General features: G+C 42.4%; 2 protein-coding genes across 4 annotated transcripts; both read right to left on the bottom strand.

Moving 5' to 3' along the window:
* Positions 1–467: 467 nt before the first annotated feature.
* On the bottom strand, positions 468–8,670 carry LOC115135769 (centrosomal protein CCDC61-like). 3 transcript variants are annotated; one of them, XM_029670837.2, is made up of 13 exons: positions 8,581–8,670; positions 6,857–7,034; positions 6,683–6,765; positions 4,490–4,650; positions 4,239–4,391; positions 3,938–4,145; positions 3,583–3,683; positions 3,233–3,462; positions 2,912–2,990; positions 2,464–2,667; positions 2,300–2,333; positions 2,144–2,213; positions 468–1,980 (listed from the first exon to the last, which is right to left on the bottom strand). In XM_029670837.2, exons 1-13 carry the CDS (start codon positions 8,668–8,670, stop codon positions 1,889–1,891), a joined length of 1,683 nt encoding a protein of 560 aa, XP_029526697.2. In that variant the 3' UTR covers positions 468–1,888. The 3 variants fall into 3 exon arrangements, with proteins under 3 accessions (XP_029526697.2, XP_064879726.1, XP_029526696.1); XM_065023654.1 differs by having other exon boundaries at positions 3,601–3,683; XM_029670836.2 differs by lacking the exon at positions 8,581–8,670 and adding an exon at positions 7,484–7,674.
* A 1,563-nt stretch (positions 8,671–10,233) lies between these two features.
* On the bottom strand, positions 10,234–11,892 carry LOC115136450 (cysteinyl leukotriene receptor 2-like). Its single transcript, XM_029672031.2, has 2 exons — positions 11,776–11,892; positions 10,234–11,288 (listed from the first exon to the last, which is right to left on the bottom strand). Exons 1-2 carry the CDS (start codon positions 11,810–11,812, stop codon positions 10,234–10,236), a joined length of 1,092 nt encoding a protein of 363 aa, XP_029527891.1. The 5' UTR covers positions 11,813–11,892.
* Between the last annotated feature and the right edge of the window lie 4,880 nt (positions 11,893–16,772).

The raw sequence follows: 16,772 nt of genomic DNA, 5'->3' as shown, positions 1-16,772 counted from the left end.
ATAATTTTGCCTTCATCATTATGACCCATTGAAAGAGATTGAATGTGTCAAGTTGTGATTTGATCCTTTTAAGGCCAGGCACGAAACCCTGATAGGGACTTTTTTCTCAATCATATCACAAACGTGTCCCAATTGAATGTAGACAAGTATAATACTTTTTTGTATAATAATAGTTCAGAAAATGTTTATTAAAATACGCAAATGAGGCAATCTCATTAAATGTGTGCATATTTGTACACAACTGCATTGTTCTGGACACTGGATGAAGTCAGCCGAACTATTTTTGTTGCATTTTGTTAAAACACTCACAGATTTTGGATACACGTTCCCCCCCCCCCCATATAAATTTGGTAAAAGCAGATGCTTCTGAAGCTGAGAAAAATTAGTTGGCGTGTGGAAAGTCTGACTTTTGGGAAATGGCAGTTAAAGACAAGTACACTGAATTATGACTTCCAAACAGCAAAAGCTTATGTAAACACATCCTAATTTATTCAAAATAAATTACTAAATGTGGTCCATTTTGTAAATTCTCTATGAAATGGACTTTGAAATGATGTGTAATTCAACATAGTGAGCTTTGAATGTATTGATGCATGTCCATTTTAAAGTGGTTATAATTCATAAAACTGTTGACAGTAGTATGATCATCTAAAGAAAAAATACATTAAGTTTTTACATTTTGGAAATATTAATATTAATGTAACAAAATACCAACAGATCCCAAAACTGATAGGTACATTTAATTTCAGCCTCTGGTGCCTGGCTTTAATTCTGATAGATGGTGTTTTGGTTAAGTGGAAAGCATCTTACATTTGATTAGCAGCGGAGGTCAAATCTAAAAACAGCACAAAAAGCCTCTCAGCTCCCTCCACTATTCTCATCCTCCTACAGTAGTGCAGATGGAAGCAGCTGTTCATGCGGCCCAGTTGCTCACCCCGGAGAGGAAGGGTCCAGGCCGGGTAGGTTAGCTATTAATTAATGTGACTCGGTCAGCTGTAGTGGAGCTGCAGCCCTTTAAGTAAAGCCCTAGGGAAGAACCCTCAGCCCACCCAACCAACTCTACTGCAGAGGGGGAGGACACAGTGCACTCACTCACACCACATTACTGAGCGACAAAGATGCTGCAGTGATTATTAATAGAGAAGATATGTCTAGTAAAAGTATAAAATAAAAATAAAGATTTTGGCTAAATACCTATTAGAAAAGTAATGGCACAAAAACAAAGCAATAAATCCTCATGCAGCACTTGGTGAAAATCCATCTCTGATCCAATGGGCCAAAACACTTGAACAGACACTCAGCTAGACAGGAAGTAATGATAATAGAGCATGGGACGACATTTCTTCAATAAAATTAAATGAGAAACTAAATTTCATTTATATATATTTTTTAAACATAAAAAATAAAAAAAGATACTTCTCACCAAAAGCAACCACCCCCCCAGAATGTTTCAAATAAAGTTATATTTACAGACTAAAACATCTCAAATCACATTCATCAATCACTCGTTAAAAAAGGGTGGGGGAAATGGGGTATTACGGTCACATCAACAGACACAATGCATAAGTTATAAAATCGTAGTATAAAACCAGTCACTCCTCAGTTTTAGTTCAATACACTAACAGTGGCTTAACAGCCTTCACAGTGGTATCTTTATCCACAGATCAGGCACCATCTCCCAGAGGGTGACAAAATAAGCAGTGTGTGCATCCATCTGTGTTTGCACTTGCATAAGCCTGTTAGCTGATAATGTGTGCTAAAATATCACAGTGCAGTGCAGTGATCTTGTTTAGTCACAGTGTTCGACTAGTAATGTCGATTAGTAGTCGACCTTGGTCTAAGTTTGCAGCACAGGAAAGTCTTCGAACACATTTTTCCTGCCTAGGGTTTAGTGTCCCGTGTCCAGGTCCCTCATGTAGTCCTGTAGGGCCTGCAGCCGGGCATCGATCTCTGATAGGTCAGCCCCATCTATGGAGCCTTCTGGGTAAAGGACAAGCGATGCACAGACAATTGTAAATCATTGGTTTCAGCAAGGTTCTCACACAGAATGTGTCACCAGGGCTCATATTAAAAGTACATTCATTTTTCGAGCTAACTGACTCTGATTAAACTTTAGATTGAAGAGTAGGCATTGATCGGTTACCTTTGTCTGATCGTACCCTGTGTGTGGGAGTGCTACAATGGGGCTTCCTGGTCAAATGTCTTCCTCTGGGCTACAAAAATAAATAACTGTCACTCAACACAAATATGTTAAATCAAGGTCTATCACAAGCTGTAAAAAATAACACACCACACTCACCATGGTTGGACCATTGTAGGTCTGCTTCCTTCCTCTGAAACACAGAACAAAATGAGGAACTGTCTGAGACATGCAGTAAAGCAATAGAATATCTCTCACTTACTTAAACAAACCCAGTTTGGACTGTAATACCATGTGATATAGCATGGTAAAGCATAAATTACCTGATTGTCAACTCATCCAACTCCACCAATGAATTATCAGAGGACTGTCTGCTTCTCCTACTCTCAATTGATAAGCTCCTCCCTCTGCTCCCACTGCCTGCCCTGGTCAGCTGGGGATAAGCCTCCCTGGACCGAGACCGCCCCCTCTCTAGGCCCCTCTCCAGAACAGGTGACGCTAACATTTCTCTTCTGACCTTTCTCTGGCTGACGGAGAGAGAGAACACAGGAGGCCAAGTTAAGTCATGATTACAGGGAACGTTTCACTCAGTATTGGTTTTCCTATTAGCACAAGATAAAATGGGTTGCCATTTGAAATCCTTGAGCATTTCAACACATGAAAATCACTATACCAGTGTCTCACATGCAAAATACACTGTTAAAATTGGCAGAAGCTTACACTGCAGATACAGTTATGACAGTGAAATGGATAGAGGGAGATGAGACTGACTTTTTGAGTTCCGCCTCTCTCAGTCGGCGCTGTCTGTCCTGGATATATGCAGTGGGGTCAAAGCGTGGTGTCCGCGAACCTGAAAACAGGAACGACAGGATTGGCTGGGAGCTCATACTTAAAGGAAAATCCACTCAAACTATATTTTTGTTACAAAAATATTTTTAGTGGATTTTTCCTTGAAGATAGCAGATCAAGCAGTTAATCAAGCCCTGATAGCTTTACTCAGACTTGGTGGTGTCAACTTTAATTGTATTGTATCCTGAAGCTGAATTACCAGTCAACTCCAAACTCCTATAGGAGACAGAAAAAACAAGATACCTGTGGGAGAAGGTGAGGGTCTGGAGACATACGAGCGGGGCCCTGAGGAGTCTGCCCTCTGGCCTTCTGACCTCCGACCCCTCTCTTCTGTCCTCTCTCTGGACCCTGAGCGAGCCCGAACTACAACACGTCCCAAACTACGTTCCCGAGACAGTGAACGCCTGATCTCCCCATCACCCCGCGAGGCACTGCACCCAGAGAGGGCAGGGGTCACCCCACTGGTCACCCTACTAAAAACAGACACACATAGTATACAACATTAGCCACAGGGAGAGTATCGTAAGGAGTGAGTGAGTAAGTAGGTGGGAGTGAGTGAAAGTAAAAGAGAGAAAGAAAAAGGAAAGACATACATGCTTAGATTGACTAACCCTCGTCTTAGCAACGCCAGTTCATTGGTCAAACTCTTAACGCGAATCCGTAGAGCTCGCTCTGATGCCCGTAGCTCCTCCAACTAGGAGAGACAGGAAACGTCAGAATTAGTCTTCCAGCTGAACAATGGAATCAGCTCCAAGCAATCCTACTTATAATGGCGCAAAAATGACTACTCCAAGTGTTGACATGCACACAATACATTTTTTTGATATGCAGGAATCTATGTCACTACATTATCTGCATCAACTGAAGGCCAGGCATTCTAAATTATTCAAAGTTATAAAAGTTACAGAGTACATGCTTATTTGAAATATGATGCAAACAAGGACCAACCTGCTCCAGTTGGAGGCGCTGCTCCTGGCCCCTCTTGCTGGCTGAGTGCTGACTCTTGGCCCTCTCTCTGAGGAGCTGGTCCTCTAAACTCCTGACCACCTCTCTCAGCCCCCGAGCCCCTCCTCCAGGGGTGGAAGCAGACCCCACTAACTGCAGACGCTCCAAAGCCTTGGCCAAGGCCTCCTTCTCCTCTCTCACCAATGTGAGTCTAACAACAGAGAACAGTCAGGGCCCTTAACCTCTGACCTGAAGAAAACAACAGACTGTCCTGATTAATACAGTGTAACAAGTCATAACTTACTCTGCCCGTAGCCGGCGTATCTCTGGCTCTGCTGGTTTGTGACCTACATGGTTGGCCAGGGCGTTTAGCTCAGTCTTCAGGGCTCTGATCTCCTTCTGCAGGGCGGCAGGGTCAGGCTTGCCATGGTAGGGCAGGGGCAGGGGGTAGTGGATTCTATAGGGAAAGGTTAACATGGCAATTTCGCAGTTGTACATTTCAAGCAGAGTTTGAGTCAAGCTTATGGTAGTGATATCACTAAAAGAGAGACAAACCTGTCAAATTCCACAGTGTAGATAAGAATGAGGTATCTTTTGGCACTGAGGTTAGGAGATTGCTGTTGGGCTCGGGGACGACCAACGACTCCAGCCTTCCGGTTCCGCAAAAGCTCCAGGTCAGCATAGGTCAAGAGGTCAAGGGTAACAGACTCACTAGTCTGAAGAAAAAGCATGCACCATAATCAGAAGGGTGGGTATAATTTGTGGAACGATCCAACAGGAATCTGTTGCAAAAACATTGTAAATAACAAGGCTCCCAACAAACATGCATACAAAGTTGTATAGGGGCATAATAAGATACCGGGTAGGGCGTGGGCTATTTAATCACTTTCTTCACTCCCAATGTTTATCCCAAAAAATGTCTGTCCTTACTCTGGTAGCCGATGGACAAACATCAAGATTAAGCTACGTGGTGAGTTGATGCCTATTTGGCAGCTAGTTAGCTAGGTGAATTTTGTTGGCAACCTTGTACTTTACAAAGGTTTTGGAACCGATTCCTGTTGGAACATTCCACAAATTATACTCACCCTAATCAGAACTAGAGGTCGACCGATTATGATTTTTCAACGCCGATACCGATTATTGGAGGTCCAAAAAAACCGATACCGATTAATCGGCCGATTTTTATATATATATATTTTATTTTTATTTTATTTGTAATAATGACAATTACAACAATACTGAATTAACACTTATTTTAACTTAATATAAAACATCAATAAAATCTATTCAGCCTCAAATAAATAATGAAACATGTTAAATTTGGATTAAAATAATGCAAAAACAAAGTGTTGGAGAATAAAGTAATATGTGCCATGTAAAAATGTGTGCCATGTAAAAAAAGCTAACGTTTAAGTTCCTTGCTCAGAACATGAGAACATGTGAAAGTTGGTGGTTCCTTTTAACATGAGACTTCAATATTCCAAGGTAAGAGGTTTTAGGTTGTAGTTAATATAGTATTTATAGGACTATTTCTCTCTATACCATTTGTATTTCATATACCTCTGACTATTGGATGTTCTTATAGGCACTATAGTATTGCCAGTGTAACAGTATAGCTTCCGTCCCCCTCCTCGCCCCTACCTGGGCTCGAACCAGGAACACATCGACAACAGCCACACTCGAAGCATCGCTCCACCAAAGCCGCGGCCCTTGCAGTGCAAGGGGAATAACTACTCCAAATCTAAAAGCGAGTGACGTTTGAAACGGTATTAGCGCATACCCAGCTAACTAGCTAGCCATTTCACATTGGTTACACCAGCCATTAAGCTGATAGGCTTGAAGTCATAAACACTGTGCTTGCGAAGAGCTGCTGGCAAAACGCATGAAAGTACTGTTTGAATGAATGATTACGGGCCTGCTGCTGCTCAGTCAGACTGCTCTATCAAATCAGACTTAATTATAATATAATAACACACAGAAATACGAGCCTTTGGTCATTAATATGATCAAATCCGGAAACTATCATTTCGAAAACAAAATGTTTATTATTTCTGTGAAATACAGAACCGTTCAGTATTTTATCTAACGGGTGGCATCCCTAAGTCTAAATATTCTTATTACATTGCACCACCTCCAATGTATGTCATAATTACGTAAAATTCTGGCAACTTAGTTCGCAATGAGCCCGGCAGCCCAAACTGTTGCTTATACCCTGAGAAATGACACAATTTCACCTGGTTAATATTGCCTGCTAAACTGGATTAGTAGTTATAACTAGTGATTATGGTTGATTGCTTTTTTATAAGATAAGTTTAATGCCAGCTAGCAATTTACCTTGGCTTCTACTGCATTTGCGTAACAGGCAGGCTACTCGTGGAGTGCAATGGTTAGAGTGTTGGACTAGTTAACTGTGCGGTTGCAAAATTGAAACCCCTGAGCTGACAAGGCGAAAATCTGTCGTTCTGCCCCTGAACAAGGCAGTTAACCCACAGTTCCTAGGCAGTCATTGAAAATAAGAATGTGTTCTTAACTGACTTGCCTAGTTAAATAAAATATATAAAAAAATGTTTTAAAAAACATTTTAAATATTTAAATAATCGGAAATCGGCGCCCAAAAATATTGATTTCCGATTGTTATGAAAACTTGAAATCGGCCCTAATTAATTGGCCATTCCGATTAATCGGTCGACCTCTAATCAGAACACTTTTAAACATGTTTTAGCTTCCTTTACTGCCTCGCAGACTAACCTTACTAACAGCAGATTCCAACATGCTGCAGAAGATGGGAAACTGCTTGAAGTTGCCTGTTTTGCGGGATAGGTCTTCGATGTCTGGGACACAATGAAAACATTATAATAATAAATAGTAATGTCTATAATATCCATGTAAATTAACTATGTCATTTCACAATGCTTCACTTACATGCTGGGTCAAACCCTCCCCTCCACTGGTCAGCTGTCATTGCATCAGAGATCTCAACTATTAGCAATCCTTCTTTTAGTTCTATCTTCACAGCAAACTCCACTCCTCGGAATGTAATGTCCTCCTGCACCACTGAGCCCGCCTCCATCTCTCTGCTTTGGTCGCAATGTCCACAGAGCTAAGTTACAAGAAAGAGACAGTCCATCAATCACAACATCTTGCACATGCACACCACAGCCATCAATGTCGACAAAACTAAATGTCGGACTAGTAAGTACTGAGTAACTAACTTGAGCAATAATCAGTGCGCTTCAGGAACTGAAACCACAGATGAAGATAAGAGTGTCTCTTTGCATTAACGTTAGCTAGTTTAGCCGGTCAGAACTTAGCTAGCCAACAACATCTGGTTAACTACACACTAGCTAGCGATATGGCTAACAAACAAAATTGTTTTCTGCAGTGCTAACTATCATACCGTATGATAGTATAATTCCACTACAACTGGCACGTTGGCTATTCTGTGTTGGTAAATGCTTGTTAGCTAGCTAGCTAGCTTCTATATCTTGTAGCTAGCTAAGTAACGTGTTAAGGTTAGCTTACAGTACTCTGCTAAGGTTAGAGACATACCTGTGGTGATGTGCTCGAAAACGGAACCCAATTCCTACACCTTGGAGTGCATTATAATTCGTAAAATAAAATATATCCAATGAGGTCAAATCGCGTCTCTGGTATGAACGAGTACACCTCTCTTCGATACCTGACAAGATTGGAAGCCGCCGCCACTGTTGAATGTAGCGGTTCAATAACCGAGAACATATAAGTACCGCCCCCTACACAATGTCAACTGAATGTATTGGTCGAAAATAAAATATAAGCAAGTCTGATTGGATGGAGCTACCGTCAATATGTAAAAGCTGTGACGGTGTCGCTGGTGCTCAACATCAGCTCCGAGGCCCTTCAGTGGAAGTGATGCTGAGCCCCATGGTAACGACACGGCTTTGTAAATGTAAATCCTCAACGAGCTAAACTGTGGTAGTATGTTCAACAAGAAAATATGCAGTTAGCGGTTGGGGCACTTTTGGCCAGTAGGAATCATTTCATTGCAACACGCACGCAACTTATTATAACCCTGTAATACCTGCAGCCCATGTCAGGGAAATGAAGAGTGAATTAAAAACATGTTAATAATTCACGAGTGTCTTAGTTGTTATTGTGTTTGTGTGTGTTTAATACTGTGATACAAGCACATAACTAGAATGTGTTGTTGTCTGTTCACACTGCTATGCTTTATCTTGGCCAGGTCGCAGTTGTAAATGAGAACTTGTTCTCAACTAGCCTACCTGGTTAAATAAAGGTGAAATTATTATTATTATTATTTTTTAATGAGTCAGTCCTCCAAAGTGAGTGTATCTGGATCACCAGGAAGGCAAGCTGTCCTGGAACTAAAGTAGGCCTAGAGCAGAGACTGGCAAACAGGATCCGCCAGACTGGTGGTACTGGATAGACCGGACCGTGCAGGCGCACTGGAGACCAAATGCGTAAAGCCGGCTTCATGGCACCTGGCTCAATGCCCACTCTAGCCCGGCCGATACAAGGAGCTGGTATGTATCGCACCGGGCTATGCACCCGCACTGGGGACAGCGTGCGCTCCACAGCATAACACGGTGCCTGCTCGGTCTCTCTCGCCCTCCGGTAAGCACAGGAAGTTGGCGCAGGTCTCCTACCTGGCTTCGCCACACTTCCTGTGTGCCTCCCCCCCAAGACATTTTTGGGGCTCTCGGGCTTCCATCCACGGCGCCGTGCTGCCTCCTCATACCAGCGCCTCTCCGCCTTAGCTGCCTCCAGCTCTTCTTTGGGGCGGCGATAATCTCCTGGCTGTGCCCAGGGTCCTTTTCCGTCTAGGATCTCCTCCCAAGTCCATTTTTCCAAATAGTGATGCCTCTCTTGCTGTTGCTGCTGCCTCTCCTGCTGTTCCTGCTTTTCACCACGCTGCTTGGTCCTGTTGTGGTGGGTGGTTCTGTAACGGCTTTCTTCCTGGGAAGGAGAGGAGGACCAAAACGCAGCGTGGTTGAATTTTGAATTTCATGGTTCTTTAATAAGAGACACTTAACATGAAAAAACTACAAAACAATAAACGTGGCAAAACCGAAACAGCCCTATCTGGTGACGAAAACACAAAGACAGGGAACAACCACCCACAAAACCCAACACAAAACAGGCTACCTAAATATGGTTCCCAATCAGAGACAATGACTAACACCTGCCTCTGATTGAGAACCATATCAGGCCAAACATAAAAATAGACAAACTAGACATACAACATAGAATGCCCACCCAGCTCACGTCCTGACCAACACTAAAACAAGGAAAACACAAAAGAACTATGGTCAGAACGTGACACAAACTCATCACATATTATGATTATTATTACAAGTAGAAGATTATCACTTCTCACAATGGTGCTTGTGTACACCTAATTTCTAATGATATTTTAGGATGGTTAACTGAAGCTAAAAAGTCGCTTCTTTTCTTCTCATTTACCAAAACTCAACGGAACGTACCACTATGCAGGATATATTTTCTATTAAGGTATCTTTAAAAGCATGACTACTCAAGCATTACAATTGAGTACTTTTTCCACCACTGACGAAACGAACATACCAGACTAATTGGAGTGTCAACGGATTTACATTTACTATGTTAGTCCAGGTTGGTGGGGCTGTTTTGAAAACCACGTGGAGAGTCTGCACTTTCTCTTCAAATGTTAGCAATTTGATGATTAATTTGATAATTTCATGCGAGGCCTTAAGATGTGTCACTGGCGTTCATGGGTTGTAACCCTATGTTGTTTTCCAATCATTTCGTTGTGAAAATATATATTTTTTATTCTGTTCCACTGTTCCGACCAGCAAAATAAAGTTCTGAACCGGTTTGAACCCCCAAAAAGTAACGGTTTATATCGTTGCTAACTCTTCTTTTTTAAATATCTGAAATCAATAATAAAAAAAAAGACATTTAGCTCAATATTAAATTACTTCACCAATCAGTGCAGATAGAGCAGCTTGCTGTGGAGCGGGCAAGCTATTAACATGAATCAGACAGACGAGTGTAGGGTGCGAGATGCGAGTGACATTTTGCGGGTTGCGAGAGACAGAGAGAGGGTAGAGGAGGCTTGGCTTGAAGCGTTGGGCATCTTGTTGTTATGACATGCATTATATTATTAGGCTCACAGAACTATTATAATTATAAATGCACAAACAATTTGGCTCTACAGGAATTTTATAACTACAAATCATCCATCCATAGACGAGGGGTACATTTGATTTGAATGTGAAAGTGAATGCAACATTTTTGATAAGCTTCAAGTACCAAGTTTATTATAAATTGACTGTTAATTCTATGGGCTGCAGCTCTTGAATCCTTGGTCTCTCTGTGTTGTTAATAACTCTCCTCTGCCTCCCACAATTTTTTGTGCAGAAATCTCTGAAGTTTTCTCCCACAAAGAAGAAAAGGAACGGGTCCAGGCAGCTGTTACCCGCTGCAAGACAGAGCGTTACCACGGCAGCCTTCCGAATCCCCTGGAGGTAGCTGCAAGAATCCTCACAGCCATTTAGTTGAGCATTCCGCTCTGCTGCCAGGAAGAGGGTTCGCACCACATGATAGGGCAGGAAGCAGATCAGGAAGATGCAGAGACCGAGGATGACAAGGGCAAAAGACTTTCTTGTAGAGGGCTTCCTCATCCCCTCCACCCCAGCCCTACACTGCCTCAGGCTGAGCAGCACACATATGTAGCAGACAGAGATGACAGTGAAGGGCAGGGCAAAGCCCACCACCAGGGTAGCACGGTTCAGAAGAATGATGGTGCCCAAGCTGCTACCCAGCTCCAGACAGCGGGTCTGCTCTTCCCCCTCCTGGATAGTCCCAATACTCAGTAGGGGTGTAGAGGCCAGGGACACAACTATCCAGATGAGTAGACACCCTCCCCAACCACAGGATCCACCCTGCAGACTCATGAAGGTGTAGGGGTATGATACGGCTAGGTAACGGAGGACACTCAGGGCCAGCAGGAAGTAGACAGAGCCATACATGTTGATATAGAATACGTAGGAGACCAGGCGGCAGGTGAGGTCCCCAAACGGCCAATGGGAATCCAGCAGGTAGTATGCTGATCTCAGGGGCAGAGAGCACACCAGCATGAGGTCAGACATCAGCAGGTTCACCATGTACAGGTTGACCATGGTGATGCTCCTCCTCCTCCTGTACATGCTCAGAAAGACCCAGAGGGAGGCACTGTTGGCTATTAGGCCCAGGAAGAAGATGAGCAGGTACGTAGCAGGAAACACACTGTGCTTGAAGCTGTCGATGGGACAATCACATGTCAGATTACTCATCCCTGACTCCAGACTCATATTGTCTGTGCCTCCAGTTAGACCTTTGAATAAAGGGAGGGAGACAAAGGAAGGTTAAAAGACAGCATAGAGAGACTGAAAAGTGAAACTAACACTACATTATGTTGAGGCATTTAATTACGGTCCTCTCCTCTTCCGATGCTGCCTGTATACATTTTTACAGCCACTAGAGAGGCATAAATAGAGGGCATAAATATTCACTTTACTATCAGATGTTCTGGTTACTTTACAAAACTGACCAACAGTATGAGTGATAGAAAAATATGTTTACCATTTCATACCATGTACAAATCTAACAAAAATGGCCAGAGCCAATTTACAGGAAGGATTTTTCACATTTTATTACAGGTAGACTCATCGATATAATGTTGATGCAGAAAGTAAACAGCATACTAGGTCAATTTCCACAACAACTAAGTGTGAGGCTCAACCTCTCCGCTGTTTTGGTCCCGTGGCTACCATGTTCAATTTCTAGTAGAACAAAAATAAACATGAGAAAGTTGACAGTACCTCTCTCCGTGGTCCAATACTGTTGCATCCTTGTCATCAGTCCAGTGAACCCTGTTAAATCAGTCTTCTGATGGCCGTGTCCACTGAGAGACGTGTGTCTGTTTAGAGGAAGCCAAAGAGAAATGAGTGCAATCACTTTACCTCTACAATATGCCTTCAGTGTTCACGCAGGACGTGACTTCCTCTGCTGTCTCACAATTCTACCACTGCTGCTCTCCAAGTCCAAATGTACCTAATTTCCCATTGTAAACAGTTCACTGAGGCTATTCAACTGCTATGCAACTTTTTGTTCAATTATGTTTTTATGACAAGGCTGTGGCTTTGGAGAACTTAAGATAACATTTGCTATATGGTTGAGACTGTTTATAAATGGAATGAATATATAGTTGTCATTGTGTGGGGAAGACATGCTGGAGGAAGGTCTCTCTCCACTACGAACTGACTCCCGCCAATTCGTGCGCATTTATTGTTTACCCTTTTTCTCACTTAATCTTTAAAGATTTATTGGACCCCTTGATAAAGATGACCAAAAAAAGACTGTATAAAATAAATAATACAAATACTGAGCTGCAATGAGGTCCACAATTAATGGATTCCTTGATAAAGATGAGAAAAAAGGACTATGAAGCAGTGGTGGAATAAGTACCCAATTGTCATACAGTACATAAAGTAAAGATACCTTAATAGAAAAGAACTCAAGTAAAAGTGAAAGTCACCCAGTAAAATACTACTTGATTAAAAGTCTAAAAATATTTGGTTTTAAATATACTTAAGTATCAAAAGTAAATGTAAATGCTAAAATATACTTAAGTATCAAAAGATTATATATAATTTTAAAAATCCTTATATTAGGCAAAAAAAAAATTAATTTACAGATAGCCAGGAGCACGCTCCAACACTCAGACGTCATTTACAAACCAAGCATGTGTTTAGTGAGTCCGCCATATCAAAGTCAGTAGGGATGACCAGGGATGCTCTCTTGATAAGTGTGTAAATTAGACCTTTTCCTGTCCTGCTAAGCATTAAACATGTAATGAATACTTTTGGGTGTCAGGGAAAATGTATGGAGTAAAAAGTACATAATATTCTTTAAGAATGTAGTGAAGTAAAAGTAAAAGTTTCCAAAAATATAAATAGTAAAGTAGAGTACAGATACTGTACCCTAAAAACTACTTAAGTAGTACTAGTATTTTTACTTAAGTACTTTACACCACTGGTAAAAGCCAGTCTGATGGTTTGCGCTCAGGCTAAAAAGAAAAGGTGGGCGGTGTGTAGGAGAAAATTAGAGTTCAAAAGGTACTTGCAGTCAAACCAGGAAAAGGAATAATAAAAAGGAATAATGAAAAGGAATAATAAAAAGGGATAATGAAAAGGAATAATAAAAAGGGATAATGAAAAGGAATAATAAAAAGGGATAATGAAAAGAAATAGCCCGAAGAGGCCGAGATGCAAAAATAATATACATAATTTAATCCATGTAAGGTGCAAAAAATAAACTAGTATTTTTACTTAAGTACTTTACACCACTGGTAAAAGCCAGTCTGATGGTTTGCGCTCAGGCTAAAAAGAAAAGGTGGGCGGTGTGTAGGAGAAAATTAGAGTTCAAAAGGTACTTACAGTCAAACCAGGAAAAGGAATAATAAAAAGGGATAATGAAAAGGAATAATAAAAAGGGATAATGAAAAGGAATAATAAAAAGGGATAATGAAAAGGAATAATAAAAAGGGATAATGAAAAGGAATAGCCGAAGAGGCCGAGATGCAAAAATAATATACATAATTTAATCCATGTAAGGTGCAAAAAATAAAACAAAATAGACTGTATAAAATAAATAATACAAATATTGAGATACAGTTGAAGTTGGAAGTTTACATACACCTTAGCCAAATACATTTAAACTCAGTTTTTCAAAATTCCAGTAAAAATTCCCTGTTTTAGGTCAGTTAGTATCACCACTTTATTGTGAAATGAATGTGAAATGTCAGAATAATAGCAGAGAGAATGATTTATTTACGCTTTTATTTCTTTCATCACATTCCCAGTGGGTCAGAAGTTTACATACACTCAATTAGTATTTGGTAGCATTGCCTTTAAATTGTTTAACTTGGGTCAAACTTTTCGTGTAGCCTTCCACAAGCTTCCCACAATAAGTTGGGTGAATTTTGGCCCATTCCTCTTGACAGAGCTGGTGTAACTGAGTCAAGTTTGTAGGCCTCCTTGCTCGCACATGCTTTTTCAGTTCTGCTCACAAGTGTTCTATAGGATTGAGGTCAGGGCTTTGTGATGGCCACTCCAATACCGAGACTTTGTTGTCCTCAAGCCATTTTGCAACAACCTTGAAAGTATGTGCTTTGTCCCCATGTGCAGTAGCAAACCATAGTCTGGCTTTTTTATGGTGGTTTTGGAGCAGTGGCTTCTTCCTTGCTGAGCGGCCTTTCAGGTTATATCGATATAGGGCACATTTTTACTGTGGATATAGATTATTTTGTACCCCTTTCCTCCAGCATCTTCACAAGGTCCTTTGCTGTTGTTCTGGGATTGATTTGCACCAAAGTATGTTCATCTCTAAGAGACAGAACGCATCTCCGCTGTCTTCAACCAGGATCTCAGCGATCACTGCCTCATTGCCTGTATGCGCTACGGATCCGCAGTCAAACGACCACCCCTCATCACTGTCAAAAGCTCCCTAAAACACTTCTGCGAGCAGGCCTTTCTAATCGACTTGGCCCGGGTATCCTGGAAGGATATTGACCTCATCCTGTCAGTTGAGGATGCCTGGTCATTCTTTAAAAGTAACTTCCTCACCATTTTAGATAAGCATGCTCCGTTCAAAAAATGCAGAACTAAGAACAGATATAGCCCTTGGTTCACTCCAGACCTGACTGCCCTCGACCAGCACAAAAACATCCTGTGGTGGACTGCAATAGCATCGAATAGTCCCCGCGATATGCAACTGTTCAGGGAAGTCAGGAACCAATACACGCAATCAGTCAGGAAAGCCAAGGCCAGCTTCTTCAGGCAGAAGTTTGCATCCTGTAGCTCCAACTCCAAAAAGTTCTGGGACACTGTGAAGTCCATGGAGAACAAGAGCACCTCCTCCCAGCTGCCCACTGCACTGAGGCTAGGTAACACGGTCACCACCGATAAATCCATGATTATCGAAAACTTCAACAAGCATTTCTCAACGGCTAGCCATGCCTTCCTCCTGGCTACTCCAACCTCGGCCAACAGCTCCGCCCCCCCCCCGCAGCTACTCACCCAAGCCTCTCCAGGTTCTCCTTTACCCAAATCCAGATAGCAGATGTTCTGAAAGAGCTGCAAAACCTGGACCCGTACAAATCAGCTGGGCTTGACAATCTGGACCCTCTATTTCTGAAACTATCCGCCGCCATTGTCGCAACCCCTATTACCAGCCTGTTCAACCTCTCTTTCATATCGTCTGAGATCCCCAAGGATTGGAAAGCTGCCGCAGTCATCCCCCTTTCAAAGGGGGAGTCACCCTGGACCCAAACTGTTACAGACCTATATCCATCCTGCCCTGCCTATCTAAGGTCTTCGAAAACCAAGTCAACAAACAGGTCACTGACCATCTCGAATCCCACCGTACCTTCTCCGCTGTGCAATCTGGTTTCCGAGCCGGTCACGGGTGCACCTCAGCCACGCTCAAGGTACTAAACGATATCATAACCGCCATCGACCTGGCCAAGGCTTTCAACTCTGTCAATCACCATATTCTTATCGGCAGACTCAGTAGCCTCGGTTTTTCTAATGACTGCCTTGCCTGGTTCACCAACTACTTTGCAGACAGACTTCAGTGTGTCAAATCAGAGGGCATGTTGTCCGGTCCTCTGGCAGTCTCTATGGGGGTGCCACAGGGTTCAATTCTCGGGCCGACTCTTTTCTCTGTATATATCAATGATGTTGCTCTTGCTGCGGGCGATTCCCTGATCCACCTCTACGCAGACGACACCATTCTGTATACTTCCGGCCCTTCCTTGGACACTGCGCTATCTAACCTCCAAACGAGCTTCAACGCCATACAACACTCCTTCCGTGGCCTCCAACTGCTCTTAAACGCTAGTAAAACCAAATGCATGCTTTTCAACCATTCTCTGCCTGCACCCGCACGCCCGACTAGCATCACCAACCTGGATGGTTCCGACCTAGAATATGTGGACATCTATAAGTACCTAGGTGTCTGGCTAGACTGTAAACTCTCCTTCCAGACTCATATCAAACATCTCCAATCTAAAATCAAATCTAGAGTTGGCTTTCTATTCTGCAACAAAGCCTCCTTCACTCACGCCGCCATACTTACCCTAGTAAAACTGACTATCCTACCGATCCTCGACTTCGGCGATGTCATCTACAAAATAGCTTCCAATACTCTACTCAGCAAACTGGATGCAATTTATCACAGTGCCATCCGTTTTGTTACTAAAGCACCTTATACCACCCACCACTGCGACCTGTATGCTCTAGTCGGCTGGCCCTCGCGACATATTCGTCGCCAGACCCACTGGCTCCAGGTCATCTACAAGTCCATGCTAGGTAAAGCTCCGCCTTATCTCAGTTCACTGGTCACGATGGAAACACCCACCCATAGCACACGCTCCAGAAGGTGTATCTCACTGTTCATCCCTAAAGCCAACACCTCATTTGGCCGCCTTTCGTTCCAGTTCTCTGCTGCCTGTGACTGGAACGAATTGCAAAAATCGCTTAAGTTGGAGACTTTTATCTCCCTCACCAACTTCAAACATCTGCTATCTGAGCAGCTAACCGATCACTGCAGCTGTACATAGTTTATCGGTAAATAGCCCACCCAATTTACCTACCTCATCCCCATACTGTTTATATTGATTTACTTTTCTGCTCTTTTGCACACCAGTATCTCTACCTGTTCATGACCATCTGATCATTCCAGTGTTAATCTGCAAAATTGTAATTATTCGCCTACCTCATGCCTTTTGCACACAATGTATATAGACTATTTTTTT

The sequence above is a fragment of the Oncorhynchus nerka genome, linkage group LG10 (genome assembly GCF_034236695.1).
Source record: "Oncorhynchus nerka isolate Pitt River linkage group LG10, Oner_Uvic_2.0, whole genome shotgun sequence".
Taxonomy (NCBI): Eukaryota; Metazoa; Chordata; class Actinopteri; order Salmoniformes; family Salmonidae; genus Oncorhynchus; species Oncorhynchus nerka.
Note: the sequence above shows the minus strand (reverse complement) of the source record. Positions and strands in the feature narration are given on the sequence as shown.